We start from the raw sequence: 26,837 nt of genomic DNA, 5'->3' as shown, positions 1-26,837 counted from the left end.
ATTAAAGCATGCTCTGAACTCTGATGAATAACCTGTAATCGTATAGCCTGTTTAGAAGCTACAGCTGTCAGTGCTCCTAACTAAAGAATGGATTAAGGTTAATACCTAAAATATAACATCATACAATATTGAATGGAAAACCTTGAAGATACTGTACAGTACATTCTGCACTCAGTGATTCAGGCCAGCTCAACTGGAAAGTTGATCTCTGTGGCCCCAGACTGACATTTCAAAACAATACTGCAAAAAGGTTTGGAGAAAGCAAAATGCCAAAATTCAATAGACAAATGCCAGAACATGTTCTGGTACCCTGTGTACAGACCAATATTATAAAGAATATTTTGAAGAAGAAGAAAACAAAAACACCTATTTTTACTGGAAATGCATAACTAGGGCAGATTTAGCTTATACAAAGCACCTTCAACTACAAAAGTGACAGACAAGTAATGAGGCACTGTGCCTTCAAAAAAAAAAAGCAACCACAAAACTACAGCAATAGGATATAGCAGAGTCAAGAAAGAAAAAGTGTTATTTCTCAGGAAAATAATTTTTTATTCCAAAATATTGTCATTCAATTTTAAAGTATACAGAACAGCTATTTTCTGTGTTAGTACAGTCTTCTTATGTAATCTGATATTAATAGTTTTAAATCCAAATTTGTGTGGTTAGAGACTTCTTCTAGCTTATCAGATGATCCAAAACACAACAAAGCCACAACACAGCAGCGTATCAGTTTAGAAGCAGCTATTGCCAGGCAAGGAGAATTTTAAATAAATATCATTATTCTTCAAATTCCAAAGAATGAAGCAGTAATTACAAAAACATTTAACCTTATATTGAGAGAAACAACATTACCAGGTAAATGATGGCAATAAAACAGAATACCAGTTTTAAAAATCAGCATTTGTATTTTTTGTCAGCCTGAGGCCTGCTCTGGAGAACAGCTAGTGAGAATGCTGATCAAAGCAGGGCATTACTTGCCCATTCACAATGAAAATGCAAGGAGGGACATTTTAGAGAAGAAAGCCTAACTCATTTGGTGATTTTTGCATTGTTTTCTATCCTGTGGTGATGGAAACGTGAAGCTAAACTTCTCATAACCCTTCAGCATCTAGGAAACTGAGATACCACACATGAACTATGTTTCTAGCTCTGTTGGTCTTGAAATTTTAAGCTCCATTAAATATTATTTATTAAATACACATTAAGCTCCATTAAATACAAAAATACAACTGCTACCACCAAAACATATTTTTGCCAATAGCTACACTCTTGTATTCATGTAACAAAGTTGTCTGTGAAAATTGTATTACCATATTATAAGCTTTCAGTGATCAATCACATTTGGTATTAAAAAATAATAACAAAATGGGGGTGCTGCTGATTTAATGCAGTAATGTAGCATTACACGGGAGATGGACTGATTTCACATTTCCCAAACATTTGTTCACCTTCTGTTACACAATTATTTAAAAACAATTCTTTTATTTTACCTAATCTGAATAGATGTAAGCTAGAGACATAGACATTCTGTCTTTCTGCTCTTGAAGCATGTGTAATTTAACTGTTTTCACTTTAGGAACAACATAAACGAAAGGAAAACAAATGAATTACTGAAGTACTGATCTGTCAAGCAATATTCCAAAAGAAGAAAGGACAAATTCAACAGAAAATACAAAAAGCTTTTTATGGCTTTGAAATTTATTTTAATCTGAATTGGGGGGGAAAAAAAATAATTAAAAAAAAAAAAAATAGTCAGTGCTTGCTAAGAAATAAAACCATGAAAACAAATAATTCAAGTCAGAACTCTCATTTTGACAAAATTTCTGTCTTCTATTCATCAATAGTATAATTAAAGAATAATTAAAACTATTAAAGATATTTATCAAAGACTGCCCAAATTACCATCATTTGATTTATAATTTCAAATCACAGAGATTTTTTTCAATATAGGATTCTAGATATATCCACCTAATTCTGAGACATAATTAAGATTTCATTAAAATCCAATTATTTCATGACTGACTAAATGTTTTCATGGTATCCACAAATTTCTGGTATTCCCCTAAAAATTGCTAAAATCTTGATTGACTGAATGTAGCCCTTTGTTTCTTCTAGCAGTTACATGGAAAAAAAGTCAAGAGTGTTAACAAGGGTTTTAATTTTACAGAATGAACATACAAAACAGAAATGTAAATTCCTTGTTAGAAAGCCTAGTTATCCATACAGTCTTATCACAGCAATTTTCCTAGAAGCTTTCTTAAAATGAATCTCTTCCTGAAAAAGTTCAGTAGAGCCAGTCTGGTGAACTCCTGTAAAGCTTCTAAATATCGTCTCATGTAGTTACCTCCCAGACATACACAGTTACTGATTTGGCTTCATTTCTTCAATTAAGTACGTATTCAATTTACATGACTTCTAAAAGCCCTGTCCTTCTTCATCCATTCATAAATTAAATATTATTTTTCTCACTCTCAGACTAAATTGCCTTATTTTCAGAAGGATCCTCTACCCTGTGGCAGTTCAGGAGCTGTTTCAATAAAGCTTTATTCATCAAGGCATTAAATACTTGGTAAACTTAAAGGCTGAATTTCCTTAAGAAAAAGTGGATGTATCTAGTCATCTAACCAACGTTAAAAGATGGTAGTCTGACACATCAAACATAGAGGCTGGTACAAAGACGAGTATTTTCTTACACTTTGTGAAAAAGACCTCTATTCTAATATAATATTTTCTAGTTCAGATTTTGTCTGGTCACAGTATAATCAGCAAAATGAGAACACATTTTGTGATACTTCCTTTCAATGCATGTAGTGATTACATCAGGTTTAGGACTTTTCTGGTTGCTGGAAAAGAATTAAAGAGATTAAAATGAACTATTCCCTTCTGGCATAATTATTTTTCTTAATTTTTATATATATATTTTTCTTTTATGAGTTCATATTATAAGGCTAAGGAAAATCCAACTATATTTTAATTATTTTAATTTTTTAATCTATTTTGCCGTCAAAACACTAGCTTTTGAATCCTTATAATTTTGACACTTAAAAGCAAATCAGCTTGTTCAATTTAGTCAGTTTGACATTTACTGAATCTACATTTTATTTTTCTTTGCAGTCATATTCCTTTTGATTAGAAATATTGTCTTTATTGTCAAATCATGCTTGTGACACAGAAGAAAGTAGAGCAGCAGCCATTAACAGATATGAAATATGAGTTCTGAATATTGCGAATGATGGCTATAAAACCATTTGTTTAGTCTACATGATAGACAATTAGGAAAGGAGATATGCTTTTGTTAGAAACCAATTCCGGTATTCACATATTATTACATTCTCTCTGGGTATATAATGAGAGTAGAATAATACTAAAATCAGACACACTATAATTTACAACCAGAAACTGAAAATGGATTTGAGTGAGATCAAAATCTAAATAATTTCAGGACTAAAGCAATCTAATCATTTGTGCATTTGCAAAGAATGTTATTTTTTAGCCAAGTTTGTTTTTGTCAGAAGGACAGATTCATTGTGGGTATTAGCTATGGTGAGCAGAATGCACAAAAAAAAAAATAAAAAAAAATCACTACTTTTGGAAAAGATAGACCAAAATATTCCACCTTGTATCTTGTAAACTGACCTCTTGCAACAACAAGTTACAAACTTGTGGAAACACAGCAACTTACATCACTAAGAAAACATCCTCGGGGAAACAGGTGGACAAATTAATTGTCAAATTAAGTAATACTCATCACATAGAATAATTTTGCCTCCCAAACTGATAACATGTATAAACATGAACCCAATTGGTGGAGTGTACTGAACATTCGCATAAAAGAATATCAACATTTACTCCCCAGATCACTAATTTTCCAATACAAGGAAAATTCCACATTTCAGAAAGGACTCTATTACCAGAGGATAGAAGGCGCATTGTCTCTTCAGTAAACTTGCTGTCCTGCATCTCATATTTTCTGCGCAAACAAACCAAACACGTAAGTTCTTACCATGTCAAACTGGTCTAGAGAAAACCTGTGGATGACAGTGATGTCTCCTGAAGTTGTAAGTTGGAATAACAGAGTATTCCATGGAGATAGGAGATAGGGATTTTGCTTTCCACTATCATTAATGAACTCACTAAATCAATGTACTGGAACAAAGTGAGCTTTGTTTTCCAATAGATTTTTACTACAGGGCAAAATAGCACAATACTGAAGTTTATCTACTCAATGGATGAATACTGAACTGTCACTGAGCTACCAGTTTAACGAATGAAATGGAGCCATGCACTTTCATGTGCACCACTGCTGTTTGTAGGACTGAAGCCTATGGTTAAAGTTAATGACTGATTAAATGACAAATTTAATTAATTCAGTATAAATCAACGCTTGATACTTTACAGGCAGGTAGCAGAGTACTTTAAATATACAGGACACAGCTAACAGTCTCTAGACTGGACGTCCAACTGCAAGGATAGACCAGGCACTTGCAGCTCAAGAAAAATATCATATGTTGCTTGAAGTAGCCAAATTGCTTATACTTTTCTCTAAAATATATTCATTTAGACATAGCTTTTAGTGATAAGTATGGGAAGAAGTGATATAGATCATTTCCATAATGGGAACATTTTTATTGATGTTTTGTCACTTCAGATATATCTACACAATGTTTTTAACTGGAGGCTGTCCACTCCTTCAAAACACTTTAAGTGTCTATATTTCATAAAATCAGAAGAAAAACAAACCACATGTCTACAGATTGAAAAATTCATACATTTTTTTGAGTAATGTTAAAAAAAAAAAAAAAAAAAGTAATGTTAAACTTAAGATGTAAGCAACTTGAAGTAGATAATAGACTAACATAAACTAGCAAACTTACAAGGACATTACTTCAAGACTCTTCCATTTCACAGGCTGCACTGAATGTGTTCTTCCAAGTGAAAGAGATAATGCACTCATTTGGCAGCAACCCCATCCTTTTTCTCAAAAAGGTAAATCCTACAGGTACAGAAATAGGAAGGAGGTACAGAGTAGTTTATGAAGGAGGAAAGATTAAGCAGATTAGGATTCTGTTGAGCAGAAAACAAAAGGTTTTGCAATAAGCCTGTAACATTAAGATTACTATGAAGAAGGTGATCTCACAATGAAAGTATGTATGCCTTACATACCTTTCTATCAAAATAGAATAATTCACAACATCAGTTCAGAGATCTGGTTTAACCTGAAAAGTTTACCTTCCTTACCCTTTGCTCAGTTTTTCAGACAACAGCATTTCAAATGAATGTAACACATTTTAAAATGTTGTCTTCTTTCATGTAATCAGTAAAACTTGATATTCAGTAGTTCTTGCACAGTATCTAACTGCTCATCCTGCTAAAGACAAGTGGCAGCCAGGATGATATAGCTGACTGTGGTTGTGCCAAGTGGAGTATTATCCATTAGCTGAAGTAAAGGATTTACAGCTTTGAGTGACCTAGCAAACAGAGCAAGAATCTCCAGTCCTCCAACCATTACCATAATCTCAGAAGGCCTCATGAGTCATTTGCATGTTTTGGAAGTATTTAAAGTATAACAAACATAAAAATAACTTTATAATCTAGCACAGCACATAAACCCATGAAAGATCACAAATTATAAATCTATCCATATGCTTATATGAGATCTTAGTGAATATGCTTTTTTCTAGCTTGCCATAACTTACATTTACTGGAATCCAAAGTTACATTGTTCCTGTTTCTGAATTACTAATTGCTTGGATGACTTTTTTCACCTACAACATTTCTTACTCATGAGTTTCTCCCTCGGGCCTATTGAGCCTGCATTCTAGATAATGCTATTTTCTTACTTTGCCAGCTATGCTTTCTGTACATCAAGGTGAGTTAATCAGGTGCCTGTGCTGCAGTAGACTCAATAAGAATTCAATTAACCTTCCTCAAATTTAATTAATAATGTTTCAGGCAAATGCTACCCATCCATCATATAATTAAGGGGGGGAAAAAAAGATCAGTAAAAGTATTTTTCTTCTGTTTTGACCCAAAGGAGTATATCTGTATTTACTGATTCAACTATGAGCTTTGACTACTTTTAAACAAGCCTTAGTGGTCTTTACTCTGGGGTCAGAAAGCTTAATTAAATTTTTAATAGTAAAAAAATTCACAGAGTATTTAACTGAGAGGTTTGATCTCAGCATAAATAATCTGCAAATAGAAGTGTTTACATGGTTTTCCTCCATCTTAGTGGGCATAATTAAGTACCATCACTGCAAATGAAACTGAACTGAGTGAGAGTCTGTACTAATTCCAGTCAGATCAAGTTAGTAGTTCAGATATGGGTCCTAGAAACTTTGTACCCCAAATTTCAGAGAAAGTTACCCTAAAACAGGGAAGCCTGATAACAACGAAGTTCTCTATTACTCAAAAAAATGCCAACTCTTTTTGAAATACATCTTTTCCATCAACAGTTTACCTGATTTAGAAGTTTAAAGGATAAGAATTAACAGTGCTTAACAACCTAAGCCTACTATTCTTGAGACAGTTCTGAACCAGTGCATGGGAGCATTCAGAACAATCCATCCCACATTGCAAATATACAGGAGATGTACAACTGCTAGAAGATTGGATACATACTGGAGAAACCTTGTATCCTTTTACCCAGAAACTACCCTACAGGAGAAGTCTACAGTAATAAATCAAAACCTAATCATTAGAGGTATTCTTTCAGTAGCTACTCGTACCAAGTTAAAAAAAAAAAAATGCAGATTCCTACTTCTGGATGAAAGGAGTAAACATATTGCACAACTAGCTTTTACGCAGGCAAAATTAAAGGGGCTGTACAAATACAGTACAATTTGATTCAGTTTCAGACTGCCAGGAAAAAAAAAAACAAAAAAACAAAAAAACAAGAAGAAAACATATCAACTGTGATAAGATTCCACTAGTATTTGGAAACAAGCAAGTTTAATTTAGCAGATGAAGCACTTGACAAGGACTTCAAAATCACAGAATCACAGAGTAGCTTAGGTTAGAAGGGACCTTGTGAATATCACTTGTGCATTTAACTGTACTTTCCAAACAAACAAAATATACAAGAAATGTGCAGATGCAGAATGCTCATTAGAAACAACCAGATTGATTCAGACCTTCTCTCAGTGCTGGTTTGCCCTGTGTTTTTTTGTTGTTTTTTTTTTTTCTTTCATAAGTCATTTACACTCATTATCCCATCAGAGTATTCCCAGTGCATACCCTGAAGCATCTGAAGAAGTTGTACAACCAACTGGAAACCATGAATCAGAGTTTTATTGACAGCACACATAATGAAATGAGCTACTGCTACCAAGGAACCATTAATAACAATAGTTTTTAGTTTCAAGTTCTAAAATTTATGCTAGGTTGGTAGTTCAGATGCCAAATTCCTCCATACAAAAGATCAAAGAAATGTTCTGTCTTTAACAGAAAATTCCTCTTATCCCTATTCACTCTAAGTTTTTTTGCTGTTCAACAGCCAGAAACTACACAATTATATTGGGACAAGTATGATATTCAGTACACAGGAGCAACATCAACTAATTGCTCAGCCCAACCAGAGTTTACTTCCCAAAGACTGAATCTAGTCATATACCCCCAGATTTATGTTACATATTAGTATGTAAATACTGAAGAGAAAAGGAAACAGAAACTATGTTGATAATTTATACTACTTTTTTTTCTGTATTTCCTACAGTTATGCACTAGAATATATCTTTTTCTATATAACCTCCCAAATTATTATTATTGTATAAATATAACAATAAATTGTTACAAAAGGCCACCAGATTAAACAAACAAACAAACCAAAAAAAAAAAAAAAAAAAAGTCCAGGGGACGAAAAAGCTTATATAAGCTAATAGAATAAAAAATAAAAAATGAGTCAGTTTCTAGTATGTTATATATAATCAAAACCTGCAGCTAATTACTTTTCTGTTTCAACTACTGAACATCATCCTGGAGGATCAATAAATTAGTATGCCATCATGATAAATCCATTACTTACTTATGACCAAGTAAAAGAACTACCGCTGAATTACTACCAAGTTACTACCTATTTTTTCAGATGCTTTTTTGTTTTTATTGTGGGTAAACTGAATCATCCCCCTCGTAGCACAGAGAATTATTTTCAAACAACCAAGAGATTCTGAGGGTAAAAGCAATATTCAAGACCATGACACTGGAAATACAATGAGTTGTGGTGGGTTTTTTTGAGCTGCAAAGCTGCCATAATAAAAGTTCTGCTGTGTTCTATCCCCTCATCATGCTACTCCAAGCTGTACATTTGAAAGTGCCCTGATAACCATACAGTTAAGCAAATATAAGCACCAATTCAATGGAAAACTCATCAATAGGCTTGACTGTGAAACATCACACTTAGTCTAGGACATGTGAATGTGAAAAAGATAACGCAGACTTCTTGCCCTCCAACTAATTTTTTATGTTCTTTTATTCTAAGATAACTAATTAGATTGTTAGTGTGTTGAAAGTGTGGTCACTTTCTATTATCCATTACACAAACTGTGTCAGAAAATTGTAAATCAAAATATCTCATTCTTATCACCTTCTCACTTAATAGTGCAGCAGCAAAACAAATCAGTGAATCTAAATAAGAACATAGTAAATTCAAATTATTTACAAAGAAATCCTCAACATTCTTTACTGTTCCCATTACTATTGTTTCTAATGTGTTTTTAATTTATTTATTTTTTTAAGCTTTAGATGAGGCATAGAGTGTTCTGAATAAGATACCTTTAAAAAGAGAGAGAGAGAGAGAGAGAGAGAGAGAATAAAATTTTCAAATAAAGATTGATGACAGAAATTCACCTGAATTCACCAGAGGAGAATATGAGATTCTTCAAAGGGTGTGTTAAGGCTAAATAAGAGCACACTGCATAACCAAATGCACCTCCTAGTCGTGTTTTTAAAAATTGTAATATAGGGCTGAGCCCTCTCTGGCCTTTCCTGCAGGGTCGAGCACAGGGATCATCCAAACTCAGTCCCTCTTGTGGTCTCATATGGGCAACAGAACAACACGGACAACACAGCCTCCCTCAAGGGCTCCTTCACTGGAGGAGCAGTAGATTTTCTGTCTGCTTTTGCATCATTGTCAAGTACATTAATACAGCAATAACTATTTCTCAGTCTCCATAGTGCTCACCTACTATTATTTCAGGAGTTGTTAAATGCCTGACATGATCAAAATTCAAATTAATATAATTAATAGGTACTGAACTTGAAATTTACTTCACAACTTCAGATATATAGTAAGGCTTATAGACTCTAAAGATTCACAGTGGTTTTGTTACACTGTCTGCAAATCTGACAGCACATAAAACATTCAGCTTCTCTAGATTTTAAATTCAACTGTCAGGTTGGTAAATCAACAGTAACACTCTTTCTTCTGCAAATACAAGACAAAAAGAATTAATATTTATGGGCAGAGAAGATGTACTGAAAACAAGTGAAGGGTGGGCAAGAATGAGAAAAGGAATAGAATGGGCTTCATGCTGCAAGTGATAAAATGTGGACTCAAAAATTCCTAACAGAGATGATGAAGAGACAAATGTGAAAGACATGAAAGGCAGAAAAATGAATACAGGAAAATTAATATTTCTCATGATACGTGAACTAAGGATATGAAATTAAATTATACTGAACAAAAAATTTAAGACAAAGAAAGAAATGTATACATAAATAGGTTGCGAAATTAGCTACTTCAATTTTACTAAATATAAATTGATGGTTATTTGAGCCTCTGTAGCACATGAAAGACTTCAAAAATTAACTGAGCAATATGTCAATCATGCTGGGATAAAAGCACAGCTTTGCTGTTGCAAAAACCTGTGTCACAGTTTTTAAAGATGCATAATCAACGCTATAACACCTTTAAATGTATTATTCAAATTAAGTTCATGCTTCCTCTGCCTTGGTATCTTCAAAATTTCGCTGTAAAAAGGATCGGAGGGTAAGACTGACAGTTTTCTTCTGAGAGCCTTAGAAACCATTTAATGCCTCAGTTAGGATGATGTATGACAGATGACTGCTATATACATTAATAGTTTCTTTTGTGCACACAACCAAAAATATTTCATACATGAAAGAAGGAAGAAAATAAGGTAGTGGCTCTACAATGAATTCACATACTAATAAAGTGAAACAACAATAAATTGGAATTTTTCTTTCCAAACAAACATGCAGAGCTGTGCATGATGGCACATGGATGAGCACACAGACATAAAAATCTTTTTAAAATTTGTTTCCCATAGATTTATTACAAACTCATCCTTCCGCAAACCTATCAAAATTTCTGATAACCAGCTAATTAGTTGAGATACAAAACTATTTTACTTAACGCTGCTATTGTCAACTATTTATCTTAGTTAAACCTTTATTTAGTAATTCTTTAAATTCCATTTTATTCCATTCCATTCAATTTTAATTTCCAATTCCAAGCATCTTTGCCTTAAGCCGGGACCAAAAGGAGAAGTAAGGTATTATCAAAAATTCAAGTGAGGAACTGGTGGACCAGGCTGGCAAACAAAAGGTATGGGGTGACATAGGCACAAGAGAATTCATATCAGCCAAACAAGAAAGAAAGGAACATACCCAAAGTGCTTGTTCATAATTAAAGTTGTGTCTCTTGAAGAGCTCTGGAGGAAGCTTTCATACCTTAGCTGGGAAATCATCACAACAGGATGCTTCTCTGAAGTGCCTGTACACCAGTACATACAGTAAGGGGAATAAAGAGGAGGAATCAAAGAGCTGCTTGCAGTTGCATGGCTCTCATTGGGATAATGGAGACCCAGTGGGATAGCTTACACAGCAGGAGTGCTGCAGTGGATATATATAGGCTCTATTTGGGAAGGACAGGCTGAAATGGGAGTATGAGGTGTTTCTTGTTAAGTGAGAGAGCATTTGGAGGATATGGAGATTTACCTTGGGATGAAAAGCCAGTGGAGTACACATGGGGACTGTGAGGTAGATAAATGCAAGTAATTGTTTTTTCTTTAATGTAAGGGTGACTGAACACTAAAACAGAGAGCTTGCAGAGTCCTCATCCTTAGAGATGTTCAAAACCTATCTGGGCATGAAAGTAAGAAGCAAGATCAGATTAACTATTTCATAAATGGGTAGTGTAGCATGGTTGACCAAGGTGACAATCAAGAAACAGTAACTTCCTTATTTCTTATATTTTATAGGGCAGTGGAAAGACATTATACACAACCCAGCTTTGACATTCAATATTCAACTGCTTATTGCTGGTTCAGAAAGCTGAATGGCACTCCTATAGCATCACTTGCAATATCCCTCTTGCTAGCATGTACTTCTGAATAAAATATCTGCAGATATCAAGGAATGGCAAGGAAATGAGAGTTAAAGGATCAATAATGCCTGAAGAGAAGCTTACTAGTCTCTGGATAACTGATTTTATGAAAAGGAGGGCTCAAAATTTTGAAAAATGATGAATGCCTTCATTTATACTGATCTCCATGAAATGATAAAGATACTCAGCAGTTAGCTGCTTGGTTTCCCTACTGACAAAATGAAGGCTTTCAATCAACTAATAAATTAAAGCTATTCAGCAACTAATGAATTACTTTCATTATATCCTAATGCACCTCACTGAAAATTAATTCAGTTTATTCTGTTAGTGTGATCAGCAAGAAAATATTCCACATATAAACAGAAGTTTTGTAGCATCTTTGGACACTGAGCACAGACTTTTTAAAAAATACTTATTTAATGAGTATCTTTAAATGTTTTTAAAACAATGAAAAAGAAGAAAGTCTTTCTGGAAACAAAGGTTTTTTTTTCAGCACAAATAAGCAGGGGAAGGGGAAAAAAAAAAAACAAAACCAAAAACCCAGACATAAACTATAGAATCTTGTCTATGAAGTCTCAAATCTCAAGTAGAATTATGAAACTTAAAAGACAGCAGTAATACAAAAGGATACTCTGATTGAAAGATACAGTCATTTAATACCTGACAGAACAGTCAGATAAAGCCTGAAAAGATCTTTTCAGACTATTTTATTCCATGCATTGATGTCTTAGCTATACAATGGATTTCATCAGCGCACTGGTGAATTTATTTCTTACTGCTGACGTGCTCATCTATAACTGAACAGTTTTGATTTTTTCCAGAGGAAACCAGTTTCCCCAAAAAGAAAATTCCCTCTCTCCTCAGCCTTTTTCATTCTAACTCCAGATATTTCTCAAGTTTAAGGTTGAAAAAGTGAGTATGTGAGAACATATGGGAGTGACAGCATTTTGAGAAGCAGTGTAATTTGTCAGCCTGAGAATGAAGACACTTTCTCCATTCCAGGTATTGGGTCTAAGACTGTCTTTACCAGTATTATTTAATTCTTTCTCTCCCTTGTTTATTTTCAGTACATATATAAGAAATTATCATGTCATAATATGGACTTTATCTTTCCTCGCAATGTGCTTTATGGTAAAATGTTCTTCCTTCCTCTACCCAGTCCATGATGACATTGTAGAAGGCTACCAAGCTGGTCAAGCCCAATTTCCTCTTGGTGAAACTATGTTGACTACTTCTGTTAACATCCTCCTCTTCCAATTGCTTGGAGAGTGTATCCAGAACAAATTGTTCCATCACCTTTCCAGGAACAGAGGTGAAGCTGCATCTTATGATAATGAAAGTATCAAAGAGACTAAAGGTAAGTACTACAAAGGAATTAAGGAGTTATCTGCCACGAAGATGACAAGACCAACTGCCTAGCGCTAAGATCCCAGTGCTTCTGAACCTAAGTTACAGTAGACAAAACTCAGGTCTACCATTCAGAATTCAGGTAGCCCAGAAATAGCAAGTGTCCCCCATGTCATGGATCACTCAGGTACAGCCTGTAACTACCATCTTCTGATCCACTACAATGATTCATTTGTAAACTACTTGTAAATATCTTCAAAGCACCATCTTGGGAATCAGTAATCTAATTCAGCAGACAGATGGCCAAGTGTTATTCCAACTCAATTATTTATGATTTTGTAGTCAAGTTATGTAGATTAATTTCTGTAGTTTCTTTTAGGTGTCTGGTAAAAAAGGCTGTTATTGACAGATGTTAAGCCAGATAATGAACACTGTGGATTCTTTACAGAGCAAGATGTACTGCTTCTGAAGGAAAGAGAAAAAACTAGCTTGATTAAAATAGCATTAAAAGTTTTAGAATTTTCTTTGATTAGCATTGGGCTCTTTCTATTTCCCTGATAAAACAAAGTAAGTTTTATCCCCTGATAAAACAAAGTAAAACACACACAAAAAAACAACCAACAAACAAACAAAAACTAGTATGGAAGATTTCCAAGCTGATGACTATCAGAATTTGAACAGGACACTTTGAGGAAGGATTGCTTCCTTTTGTCTTGCCTCTTGTGTACTTTATCTAAATATCTGCACCTTCCTATACTGGATTCCAAAGACAAACTGTAAGTCTAGCTCTTCATAACACTGGAAGTGTTTTCAAAGGACTGAAATAAAAATCAATGATAAAACACTCAAGACATACTCAGACAATACTATAACAGGAAACAGAACCAAACAAGAGAATTAGTGAGACCCCAACTGTTGCTTCCAGCAGTGCCCATTCATGAAGGCATTCAAGGACACAGTGGATGCTGTGCAGATGCTGTCTGACAGGAAATGGAAGGATTTTAGCACTGAGAGCTGACACTTATACTAGAAGGACAACCAGCTCCTCTGCATTTACAAGAAGCTTACTCCATCTGTACTTAAGGTTACACAACTGGGGATGAAGCAAGGATGCAATTGAAACTATTAAATCAAATTAAGCTATTGAATAAATACCTCTGCCAAACAAATTTACCTCGGTTTTCTTCTATGCTAAGAAAGAAGCATTTGGCAGATGTAGGCAGGCCATGCTGATCTTGAAATGGGACTTCAACACAGTTTCACAGAGAACTGTGCTGGCTTAAACATGAGGACAAACCATGGGGAGTGGGAACAGATTAAACTAGCAACACTGATGAAACATCTTGGGAAACCATTAACTCAATGTTAATGGTCAAGTTCAAGCCTCAATCTAGAAGTTTTCCACTTTCTTTGTCTTTAATTAATCCAGGTCTCTTTCTAAATGCTTGAAAACACTGTTGCCACTTGCTTCTTCCACAACTGGATAAAACAATACCACCAGTTTCTGTTATGTGGATCACTAAGGAGAATAATTTTAAAAGAAAGAAGAGCAAAAGGGACAGGAAGAGAAAACTGGAAGTTATTACTGTTGGATAAAAATCCATACACTTAGTATTTGGCACTACAGATAATATAATCAACACATCTTCCGATACTTTGTGCTCAATTACAGAAAGATGATCTATTGTAAATAAGACCTTACTAAAAGAGTAAGACAGTAGAAGCAGACAAAATGTTAAAGACAAGAAACAATTAACCCAATTTTACAATATATTTCTCTAGTGCCAAATAGCTATGCTCCATGGTGGTTTTGAAGAAGTCTGCCTTTTAAAATCATATAATTATAATTATTAATTTCCCTTTTCCCATTCCTTTCATCAATAAATGGTTTACTTTTTCTTGTTTTTCTTAACTTCAATTTTTAAAAAAATTTTGATTATTATGCTTAAAGTAAATAATATAAATAAATATAATAAAGTAACTGGAACCCAATATAAATATTAAATATTAAGTACTTTATACACTTTACAAACTCAAAATACATGTTTTGCTTAATTAAATTCAAAGTTATAGCCATAGGAGAAAATAATTATTTCTTTCAAGTATAACTCTGGTTCATTATAGTTAAATTTTACTAGTAAATTCCAAACTTCAGCCACCTTCATTTGCCATACAGCATCTCCACAACAAGAGTAAAATACTGTAGCAGGACAACCAATGTGAAGAATTCTGAATTCCAAAAACCTAACTGTTGGAAATTCTCAGTAATGATTATTCAAGTTTTAAAAATGACAAGATTGTTAATGCTGTGGCTGTAAGCATCATAGGTACCACTGATATCAATGAAAAAAAAAATAGGGATTTCCAAATATGGTGAAAAATCAAGAATCAGTAAGCTGTTCTGGCAGGCAGCCAAACTGAGGAGGTAGAAACTTTCAGCTGGTAAGACTCAGACATCTACAGATCAGATTATGATTTCCACTGATAGAAACAATTTCTATTCTTTCAACACTTCCTCTATTTAGAAGGTTGTCAAAACCAGATGATTTTTTTCATGATACTCCTTTCTACATTGCTGAGATTTTTACAACCTTATCAGTGCCAAATCAATCAATTTGGTGACCCATGCTCCAATGTAGGGGCATGAAGTATCATCAGAAATAATGGCCAGGAAATCTTTCTCAGAAGGAAGTTAGTATCTAATCCATTTAAGCTATTGGTTCTGTCCATCTATTTGATGATAACTGACAAATCCAGCAGCAGAAATAAGATTAGAAGTATTATTTCACTTTCATTTTAAATTGCGAATTTTAATTTTTTTTCATTGCTTCACTTTCTCTGCCTCACTTAAGTGACCCAGAACACATTTTTCCTCTATCATAAGTCTACCAGTTTTAATCCTCACTTACTGCCCACAGGAAGAATCTCAAAAGTAAGTGTAGACTCAGTTTGAGTAGGCTATAACCAGGTATCATTCCTTTCCTAATCTACAAAAGATAACACAAAGCACAGTGTTGGTTATAACTTGATGTCGGATAAACCTTTCAGTGTCAAGCACTCAGAAGAACAGATGGTACTACAGAACACCTAACTAGAGCTACAAAAATAGAAACATGCTAAGGCAACTGCTTTTTGGAATTCCCACAGCTGCTCCCCTTATACTGTAGGGAGCCTTCCACTTGTACACTTGCATTTTCTATGCAAACAAGGCAGAAATAAGTAAGACTTCAGTAATAGTCAAAGATAAAAGGACTTCCATTGTGAGCCAGTGGTAATAATGTGTAATTTGTCCATACTCAAGAGTCTTTGTACTACATTTGAAAATTAGTTGTTGTCATTTATATACACATTCAAGTTTATATCAACGCAATTCATTGATCATAACTAAGGTTTTGTTATACATGTGTACACCATGAAATAATAAGTATTTTGCAACGTCCTTTACAGTACCAACTATAATAATATAACCAAAATGCAGCAATCTTTTCAAACTCAGTTTACACATAATAAGTGAAACATAAAGAGACTGCTTTGCTTCTATTAAAGAATATAAAATTTCTGATCTTAGGGAAAAAAAAAAAAAAAAAAAAAGCTATTTTTCAGTATCAGGTACCTGCCTTAGCATAAAATTATAGAATCGTGAAGGTTGGCAAAGACCTCTTAGATCATCTAGTCCAACCGTCCACCTACCGCCGATATTTACCCACTCAGCTGTGTTCCTTAGTACGGCATCTAAACATTTCTTGATTGCCACTAGGGACAGTGACTCTACCACCTCCCTGTGCAGCCTGTTTCAGTGCCTGACAACTCTTTCAGAATACCAATTTTTCCTAAGATCCAACCTGAACCTCCGCTGCTGCAACTTAAAGCCCTCTAGTCCTATTGCAAGTTACACAGCAGAACAGGCTGACCCCTACCTCACCACGATTTCCTTTCAAGTTAAGAAATGTCAGCGCATTTTGTTCTCTTTAAGCTACCAGTCTGGTTGGAATTCTTGCTGTGGTAAGATAACAAATTTAAAATCCTTCCTTTGATGAACTAGTGAGAAGGCAGCCTCTTTCAAACTTCCCAAGGTACATACAGACAGGAGAAGAAAGAATACTTAAATGATTGCATAGTTGTTTGCATAAATTTAAGCTTAAAATTTAGGTAATCTTTCAGAAAATATTTAATAAACATGATCTCTTCACCAAGTCTCCAAAAGAATCTAATCAGCCTTGGTCTCTGAAAAAATACAGGGCATTATAATAAATTTCTCAGCTACAATAGCCACTCCAAGTGAAGTTATTTTAGTAATAGAATTTTACTTAACTAATTTACAAAAAAAAATGAATTTCCTTACAACGTGAAAACTGTAGCCACTGTAGCACATTTTGTTTGAAAGCATGCTTGTTAATCTTAAGGTCCAAAATAAAATTCATAATGCTTTTACACTAAAGCTTGAATATAATGCCATGTCTACATGTTGTTCTTGTTTTTAAATCTTTGACATCTAGGCAAAATAGTTACCTGCTGAGACTCAGGTTTAACAGCTTTGTTTTTTATTCTGCTTTTCTGGATTCAGAAATAATTCTTCCACTCAAACTGATGTTTATAGAAGACCCAGCCACACTAAAGGGTAAATGTTCATCTCCCAATTTCTGAAGCAAGGACGCCATATGCATACTCAATTATTACATCTTCACTATATAGTTCATTTTTTAACTAAAACTCTGCCCTCCTGTCATGACTAGAAATTCTTCAAGCCAAGACCTCAGTCCTGATCACAAAGTGTATTACTTACAGCTTTTTGCCTAAGTCTAGTAACGTTTTACAAAACCACAATGAACAAAACCTCAAAAAATTGCAACTGGGAAAAGTTTCTACCCTTTGCTGTTTTAAGGTAACACCTTAGAATTTATTTGGCCAGCAGCTAAACTGAAAAGGTAGAAACATTCAGTAGGTAAGACCCAAACAAGTACAAAGCAGATCTACCACTGATGGAGATATTTTTTATTCGATTAACATTTTGTCAATTTAGAAGGTTCCAAAACGCAGACATTGTACCTCATATCTTGTGACACTCTATATTGCAGGTGATTTTCAATCTTTCTCTGGGCCAAATCAATCATTTTTGTGATTTCTAAGGTAACATTTTAGAACAGTAAGCTTCTTGTTAACAGTCATAACAAGGCATGGTAATTCATATGGACTTTTTTTTCCCCATAACGTAAGCTGCTATGGTTTGGCTGACAGATAAATGAGTCATCAGTCTGTCAAGTAAGAGAGTAAAAACACTAGGTATGAAAGTCTTTGTTTTTCAAGGCATTTGGAGGTCATTCAAACAGTGGGATATGAATTTTAAAAAGAGCTGGCATTCTGTTAGAAAAGTTATTCTCAAGGTCGAGAAAACTACCTGGTACTGTTGGCATTCACTTGTTAAAAAACACATGCTGCACAGAGGCTGTACTGACCCCCATTTCAGGACAGCATTTAAGAGTGCGGCACCAAATGAAGAGCGAGAAAAGCCCCAGAATCGAGGAAAGGTAACACTTTGCTATAGAAAGGGAAAGGGGAACTTCACAGAAGAGAGGCACCAGCGCTGAAAAGAGCCTGCAGCGGCTGGGACTCATCTTCTCTCGAGGCTCCATGGCACACACCACTCTGTTCTCCCCAGCCTCATGGCAATAACATCCATATTCTTCTGACCATGCCTCTGTTTCAGCAATGAAATGACTCTCTGGTTTGCTCTCAGCAGCAAACACGTGATAAAAAACCTGAGAGAATTCTGGTCAGGTGCAGGGAATGCAGACAAACTGAGTTAAGCATACACCACCTTCAGCTGCCTTCACAATGCCTTCTAACCCATGATTTGTTGCCATGAATGAAATGACTGATTTCCTTTTCAGCACTATGGACATATAGAAGAACTACAGAATACTACATGAACATGCGTTTTCAGCAGCTGCGAGATCAGCACTGTCAGGCACTCAGGTGCTGGCAGGGGCTACCCTGTGCCAGATATAGCTGTACCATTTTGGGTGAAAAATGGCTACTTTGTTCATCTCACAGATCTGTTGGGGACATCTGATAAAAACTACCACTGTTAAGAAAATTCAAGAAGGTAATCAGAACAGGCAAAAGCAGATATCCAGCCATTTCCCATTTCTGTTCCCCCTCCTTTACTTTTTTGTGATCGAACAGTCAGGAAAACCACTCAAACACATTCATTTTTCTGGTCTAATGGTTTACTGGGGTGACATTTTTATAAACCAAGACTGAACTATGGTTTAGTTGGAGGTAGAGCAGAGCAGCTCCTGAACTATATAAGAAGTGCTGTTATCTATCTGAGCTGGAAATTTCAATTTGACTTTTAAAAAAAAAAATAAAAATTGATGGAATTTTGATTTAATATGATTTACCTACTACTCCCATCATCTCAATGACAAAGCAAAGATTATGCAATTTGAAGTATTCTAAGTATTGTGACAAATATTTTGATATTTGACTATTCTACTGAGGAAGAAATACACTTTGACAAAGGCATACTTCATTTAAATGGGTTACCTAAAGATCTCCATCTAGTTCAGTATAGATGTTACTGATATTGATGTTTCCCATTGACTTTTGCAGCAGCTTTCATTCATGTTTGCAGCAGTGTTTCATTCATGTTTGTGTTTTCATTCAAAATTATCACAGAAACTTTTAAAAATCTCTACATCCTGCATAGAGAACTGTTGTATTAGGCGAAATACGGGGATATTATCGGGCTGTGACGTGATAGGCCCTTCCCCATATTCTGGAAGAATCTTGCTACGTGTAATACAGTAGGCGTAGACGAAGTGGACGTAGGTTATATAAGGTTGTGTGTGCTTCAATAAATCGCCATTTTACCACGCTACCACCTTGGTGTCACTTGGTAATTGGTCTAACTACTGCTTCAGTTGGAGGCGAGAGATCGTAAAGCCATTAACGATCATAAAGCCTTCAAATGGTGACCGCCGACGTGATTCGTCACGATTAGGCGTGATTAGGGACTTTTGGAGCAAGGTAGTTGTCTGCTAAACGGCAGCAGGATCCCACTGCGGTAGCGAATCCTCTCGTCGCGGAGTAGTGGAAGCCCAGGGTCGAAGAGGAGTGGCCATCACTCTTCGACAGGTGGGAGAGCGAGCTCGGAATCCCGGAATCTCGGAATCTCGGGGACCCCCAGGAACCTTCGGGGAAGCGCCAGGGAGCGGCCAGGAGAACTACATTCGGCCGGGGCGACATGGAAGCCGTTATCAAGGTAATTCTTCACGCTTGCAAACTTCACTGTGGGAAACAGGCTCCTTCCAAAAAGGAGGTAACAGCAGTTCTTTCGCTGCTGGAAAAGGAAGGGCTTTTAACAAACCCGTCTGATTTATACAATCCTGGCAGATGGGATGGAATTACGGCCGCACTATCTCAAAGGTCGCTGGCCACTCGAAAAGTATCAGAATTCAAAGTATGGGGACTTATCTTGGAGGCGCTGAAAGCAGCACGGGAGGAGAAGCTAGCAAACCAACGTGCTAGAGACATTCTGGGTTTGGAGACGGGGGGAGGCCGGGGGGGGAGTCTTGACTCTCTTACAGATTCAGTGCAAGGCAAGATGGCGCCGGCTCCCCCGAACACACCTGTTCCTTCGCCTAAGACGGACATTCCAGAAGGCAGCCCTGAACAGGAGGACACCCCGCCTCCGCCCCCCTATCCTAACTCCTCGTATCCTTCATTGGACGCCTACAGGGATGAAGGGGGAGGGAAGCCCCTCGAGGAATGCGATGTTGCTACTGTACCTGATAAGAACAAGGACAAGGGAGAGAGAAAGGGGGGAGGCATGGTGGTGCCACCAGAGCTGAAAGGAGGAGGTGTGGTCCCACCAGAGCTGAAAGGGGGAGGTGTGGTGTCACCAAGGAAAAGTGTAAGGAGGGGTGGTACTTCTTCGTTGTCGGGTCCCGCCTGTTGCTGTGCGTATGCCGAGAAAGGGGGGGATTGTGCCAACCCATGTGATAGTGAAGGTGAATGTGGGTGTGATGATTTCATGTGGCCCGCCCAAGGGGCTGGCCAAGCCGCCCAAGGTGCCACCCAAGGGGGATGTGGCCCCACGGCACCCGTACCGTGGAGCCCACCCACTTTCACTGATTGGGCCCAGACAAGGGAGGACCTCCAGACAGCCGACCCGGAAACAACAGCTTTTGCCCTCCCGATAATAGTGAAACAGGATGGTCCGGCTTGGACCCCTCTGGATTCCAAGGCGATTACTCGCCTTGCAGAGTTAGTTAAGAACAAGGGCTTGCGTTCTCCGGTAACTATGTCAGCAATTGAGGCTCTCATGGCCTCAAGTCTCCTGCCGTACGATGTGGTCAGTCTCATGAGGGTGATTCTTGAGCCCGTGCAGTACACGCTGTGGTATGATGAATGGAATAGATTGCTTCAGGCTGTTGTCGCTGAGGCAGCTCGTAATAACAATCATCCGGCTAATGCGCATACAGGTCAGGGCCGTGGAGCTAGGGTTGAAAGAACTACTCTCTTGCGCCTTCAGGGACTAGCAGATGGTATGGTGGGGTCCCCGGAGGGTCAAGCAAGAGGGCTGAGAGCGGGGGAGTTAGCTGCGCTTACAAAGGCAGCCCTTCAGGCGCTGCGGACAGTGGCTAAAGTTGCGGAGCCTGTGCTCCCGTGGTCCGACATCAAACAGGAGCCTTCTGAGTCATTTTCTGATTTTGCAAATCGCTTGATTCGTGCCATTGAAGGGTCTGACCTCCCGAAGGGAGTCCAGCCTTTGGTTGTGATAGACTGTCTCAAGCAAAAGTCGCTCCCGGACGTTCAGCAGATAATTAGGGCAGCTCCTGGAACTTTGAACACCCCAGGGGAGATTATCAAATATGTGCTAGATCATCAGAAAAATACTCCCTCCAATAATGATGGCCTGGCAACTGCCGTGCAGGGAATGGCTGCCGAAGTCAGCTCTGCGATTAAATCTGCAGTGATGATGGCAGCTCGCACCGGGGATGAGAAGGGAAAAGGTCCGTGTTTCAAGTGTGGGCAGCATGGCCATTTTAAAGCACAATGCCCCAAGAAAGCTGGGCAGAGCAAGCCGCAAGGAAAACGTTGTCAGTTGTGCAATGGGGTTGGACATGTTGCGCGTCACTGTCGAAAATTTGAGGTTTCGCCGCAGGGAAACTGGAACGAGAGGGTGCCAGCGGCCCAGGGCCCCTTCCCGCTTCATTAAAATGGGCCAAGCGTGTTGACCACACGGTGGCGCTGACCATGGATCTAGGTGATAGGCCATTGGTGAGGGTCATGATGACGTTGGACCCTGGAGTGCCTACACTAGGTCCTAGGACGGTGTACCTTACAGCTTTGTTGGACTCTGGTGCAGATGTTACTGTTATTGCAGAGCGCGATTGGCCATTCCAGTGGCCAAAGGTTGCATCATCAAAGGTCCTGATAGGGGTGGGGGGTGAAATGACCACCTCTGTGTCGGATGCGGAAGTGGGAATTTCAATCATCAATCGAGAAAAATTAAGCCAGAGGTTGGTGGTGAAAAAGAAAATGTCAGGGAAATAACAAGAGCTGAGTATCCTCTTCCAGGACCTCTTGATCGGCCGCCCAAGGAATCCTGAACTGGTGGAGCGCAGAAGAAGATCTTTCATCTGGATACCGAAGAAATTCTTGAGACTCAAGAACCCAAAGGACCCAGAGAAACAACCCCTGCTGCCAACGAGAGACACCATTTTGATGCTGCTATGTCTTTTGTCTTTATGTTGGTCGCCGGTGGGGGGTGTTCACTTGATCCAACAACCTGGGAATCTGTGGGTTACTTGGGCGAAACAAACAGGCAGGACGGATTTCTGTCTTAGCCTGCAATCAACCACCTCGCCATTTCAAACATGTTTAATTGGGATTCCTATATGGGGGAACTCCTCTGAGTTTCAGGGATACGTAAGATCATATAATCCCATACAAGATCCATGCAGAGAATTCTGTGCACTAACAGCTATTAACATCACACGCAGAGATTTAGGGAATGACACTGTAATCCTTGTGAAACAAGGTCCGTGAAACAGGCTAACATGACTTCTACACTGCTGAGTGAGCTACTTGAAGACACTGACAGTATTAGACATGCTATGCTTCAAAACAGAGCAGCAATTGATTTCTTGCTTCTCGCACAGGGTCATGGTTGTAAAGACTTTGATGGGATGTGTTGTTTTAACTTGAGTGATCATAGTGAGTCATTGCACAAGAAGTTGGAGTGGTTAAAAGATCACACCAAGAAGATTGGCATCCAAGATGATCCTTTTGGTAACTGGTTGGAGAGTTGGTTTGGTGGTATTGCACCATGGTTCAAGCAATTGCTTAAGGTAGTGCTGATAGGGCTTCTCATATTCCTCGCATTTATGGCTTGTGTGCCGTGTGTGTTTCAATGCTTGCTAGGCTGCCTGCAACGCATGGCTGAAAGAATGGTTAATACGCAAATAGAGTATCATAAGATGCAAGATAGGCTTTAAGGTGAGATTTAGGTGTTAAGATTTAAAGAGAAGTTTACACAATATAAATCTATAAGCTTATAGACCTATAAATGTGTGACCTTGTATATATGTGTGAAATCTGCAAACTCTATAGAAGCAGGAGGTGAAGAGGCTGAAGAAGAGGAGGAAGGTGCTAAGGAAGAATCAGAAGAAGGCAAAGAAGGTGAAGAGGAAGATGGAGAGATATTGTTGCGTATTGTAACGGGTTAAGCCTTTTAAGCATGGGGAGGGGGAAATGTTGTATTAGGCGAAATACGGGGATATTATCGGGCTGTGACGTGATAGGCCCTTCCCCATATTCTGGAAGAATCTTGCTACGTGTAATACAGTAGGCGTAGACGAAGTGGACGTAGGTTATATAAGGTCGTGTGTGCTTCAATAAATCGCCATTTTACCACGCTACCACCTTGGTGTCACTTGGTAATTGGTCTAACTACTGCTTCAGTTGGAGGCGAGAGATCGTAAAGCCATTAACGATCATAAAGCCTTCAGAGAACCCAATCAGTGAGCAGTTTTCCTCCAGCAGCTAGTGTTTTTTGGCACTACAAAATAGAAGATAATGTACATTATCCTATGTGTTGAGCCACACAAGTTTCATTAACAGAGAAGCAATAAATGAAACAGTGCATGCTTTATTTTAAGGTAGACACAATTGATAGAAACTGAAGATGCCATGTTGAATGTTTATTTTTTAAATTCTACTTAGAACTCAATGTTCTCATCTTAACATTCTAAAACTCTTCATTCTTATTATGCAGAAAATGCCTTCTTCAGCAAATGGTCTCTTTGTGAATGACTATTAAATGTCGCTTATGAAAACACATTTCAAATAAATAAAATACATTTAACTTCTTCCAGATTACACTGCCATCTGGAAGACACCAATATTTACATATGAGATTAATTTTTTTCTAATTTGCTTTTCAATTTCTTTAGGAGAATTCTAATGTAGAGAATTCAGAAACAAAATCTTCACATCTCAAAAACATAAAAGAACATCTACAATTCAGATAATAAATACCTAAAAATGCCTTAGGCTATGCTAAGTATAAAGACACATACATTCATTCTAATTGGTCTGTGATTCTTTCACAAGCAAGACATTATTTTTATATAATCATTCTTATTATACAAATATATGTAATCACTGTATGTAAATAAAATATTAATCAGCAATAATTTGGATTGTTATTCAAGCATTAAAAAAAAAAAAAATCATCACCATCAACAAAAAAATCCTGAGAAAAAAAAAACCTTGCAATTAAGGTTTGCCTGAACAGTGCTACTACACTGGCCTGATGTTCTCAATTTCTGACATTAACATCTAACTATCTTTGTCTCTCTTCAAAAGATGAAAAACTAACTGAAAACAATGAGGCATAGTTGACAATTCTATACGTTTTTTTTTCTTCAGTCTCCAGTTCTTAGTTGTACTCTGAGTTTTTTAATCTATGCTCTCTAGACATTTAGGAATCCTAAACCACCATTTAAAAAAAAATAAAAAAAAATAAAAATGAATTCAGGGTCATTTCAAAGTAGAGCCAGAATAACCTTTAAAAAATCAGAACATATCATCCAACTTTTCATACCTTTGGACAACACATTCACAAACAGCAAGCTTTCACAAATGAAAACAAAACAACAGTAATCTTTCAAGAACTGAATACATTTGTGATGGGAAAACTCACAGGTTTTTTTATGTACAACAGTTCATATGCAGAAACCTAAGAATCTGCCTTTTGTGGTTTCCAAACAAAATCTGCAGTTCTCTTGAATGCAGTTATATGGTCTTGAGTAAGTTTTAGAGGAGACAGAAGACTGTAGTACAGAATAAGTGTTTAAGTCTGTTCAATCTTGAACACAAATCCAGCAAGTTTCAACACCTGCTAGAAGTTTTTTGAAGCTCTTGGATATGATGTTCAAGGATGGCTTTTTCGTGGTGCTGCAAAAGCATTTATCTGAGCAGTCCTAACTGCTGTTGACTTCACAGCTCGCTGACAGGCATTCATGAGCCTTTCATTATACTCCTCCTTGTGATCAATGAAAATAACCACTGATAGTCAAGCAGCCAAAGCAGCAGAAGCAGCTGTAGTCATCACTGGGAGTAAAGACCTACTGACACCTAGTTACATTTTTTCCCCATACTTTTCAACCCAAATATGAGAATTTCCCATCTAAAAACCAAGTGCAGCTCCCCTAGTTTTGCTGTAAAGATTTTCTGAAAGTTGACTTACTGCAGCAATACAGTAAGGGCAAACAATACAGTGACACCAAGTTGAATTTGGAGGTAATTTGGAGATATCACCCTCCCACTGACATTAATCAACATCCTCCACTTATCACCAACTCTCTTAAGGAACTTCAGGATTTACTGTTTTCTGCGACAAGACTATTAACAATCCAGGCACCATTTTGTCTCTTTTCTGCTCATTTGACAGAACCTACTCTTGCTCTGTTGTTTTTCATTAAGAAATAAATAAACCATGTTTCCTGTACTCTGCAAATTCTCCTTGTGGGATAAAGACCATTGCTGGAGTTGTCTACAAATATTTGTCCCAACACAGCACAGAAGTCTAATCTGGCTGATTACAAAATCATATCCAATTAGAGATCATTACAGAAACATCTTTCCTTAAAGAAACAAAAACCTAAACACTCAAAAAGACACCAGGTAAACTTTATATTCTAGAACATTTTCAAACAGGAAAAGTATCTGGTGTGTCTTGGAGGAGATATGAGGCCCAGGAATAAACTTCACAGGATGACAAATGTTAATAATGAAAAAGTTGTTTGAAATGTACAAATTGCAATACCTCATAAGGTTGCTATTGCAGTTCCAAGTGGCTTGCGAATTTAAACAGCAGCAACCTCATAAGAGAAGTGATGCATATTACAAAAACAGTTACAACAGGATAGAAAAGACAGAAGATTCAGGTAACACACCTGTATTTCACTCTCATTAAAATGCTCTCTGCTACACTTTAAACCTTATCAGCTATTTTATGTAATTACACAAAGAAGAAAAAATAGCCAAAGAGTGGTGGGGTTTTGTTTTAACTTACTCGGTTGGTTTTGCCTTCTTAGAAAACACTAATGCAAGAGAAACTTAATAGGATGAAAAAAGAAAAATTCTAAACCACCTGCCTTCTTTTTCTCTTTAGTAGCAGTTCTGCAATTTCAATATGTTTGAAATCAGGGAAGAAAAACAAAACAAAAGCAAACAAACAAATCCACCAACATACCTAAACCACTAACAGCACCCCATCTTTTTCATTAGAAATAAATGAAATGGTATTCCTTTTTGTTTCTGTCTGTTTTTTTCACACCATTTAAGAAAGCAACGATGATTTCAGAAGATCTGTACTCATGCCCATTTTAAGAAAAACAATAGTATAGTATAAGCAACAGGAATTACTCCTAGGTGAATAATTTTAAAAGCAAAGGCAATATACCCTACTTTTGGAAGTACTAGTGAACTAACCATGATCAAAAGCACCTGCTGGGTAACTTTAGGGACTGAAGTTAGGTTGGTTGTTAAGTGCCAAAATAGATGCATGTATTTTAATCATGTCAGCAAATAAGGGAAAGATTATGTTCTAAATGAGCTCATGTGTGAC

The 26,837-nt window shown here is 37.0% G+C and overlaps 2 protein-coding genes across 24 annotated transcripts in view; one reads left to right on the top strand and one right to left on the bottom strand.

The window, feature by feature from the left end:
- Positions 1-26,837, bottom strand: part of RGS7 (regulator of G protein signaling 7) — a 211,448-nt gene that overhangs the window by 129,371 nt on the left and 55,240 nt on the right. For 3 of the 23 annotated variants that reach the window (XM_085541275.1, XM_085541284.1, XM_085541285.1), the window contains exon 3: positions 4,878-4,996. The exons of the other annotated variants lie outside the window; for them this stretch is intronic. The gene's annotated coding sequence lies outside the window, so the exon portion shown is untranslated. The remainder of the gene's footprint in view (positions 1-4,877; positions 4,997-26,837) is intronic. 23 annotated transcript variants of the gene reach the window in all.
- On the top strand, positions 13,963-22,128 carry LOC107308088 (uncharacterized). Its single transcript, XM_085541273.1, has one exon. It carries the CDS (start codon positions 19,941-19,943, stop codon positions 21,915-21,917), a length of 1,977 nt encoding a protein of 658 aa, XP_085397399.1. The 5' UTR covers positions 13,963-19,940; the 3' UTR covers positions 21,918-22,128.

This window comes from Coturnix japonica, chromosome 3, assembly GCF_054131305.1.
Source record: "Coturnix japonica strain WE chromosome 3, WE-NBRP24, whole genome shotgun sequence".
NCBI lineage: Eukaryota > Metazoa > Chordata > Aves > Galliformes > Phasianidae > Coturnix > Coturnix japonica.
The sequence above is the reverse complement of the archived record's forward strand: the minus strand, read 5'-3'. Positions and strand labels throughout refer to the sequence as shown.

Excerpts from the sequence above, each read along its gene's own strand:
- LOC107308088 (XM_085541273.1), top strand. The coding sequence starts at position 19,941 with ATGGAAGCCGTTATCAAGGTAATTCTTCACGCTTGCAAACTTCACTGT.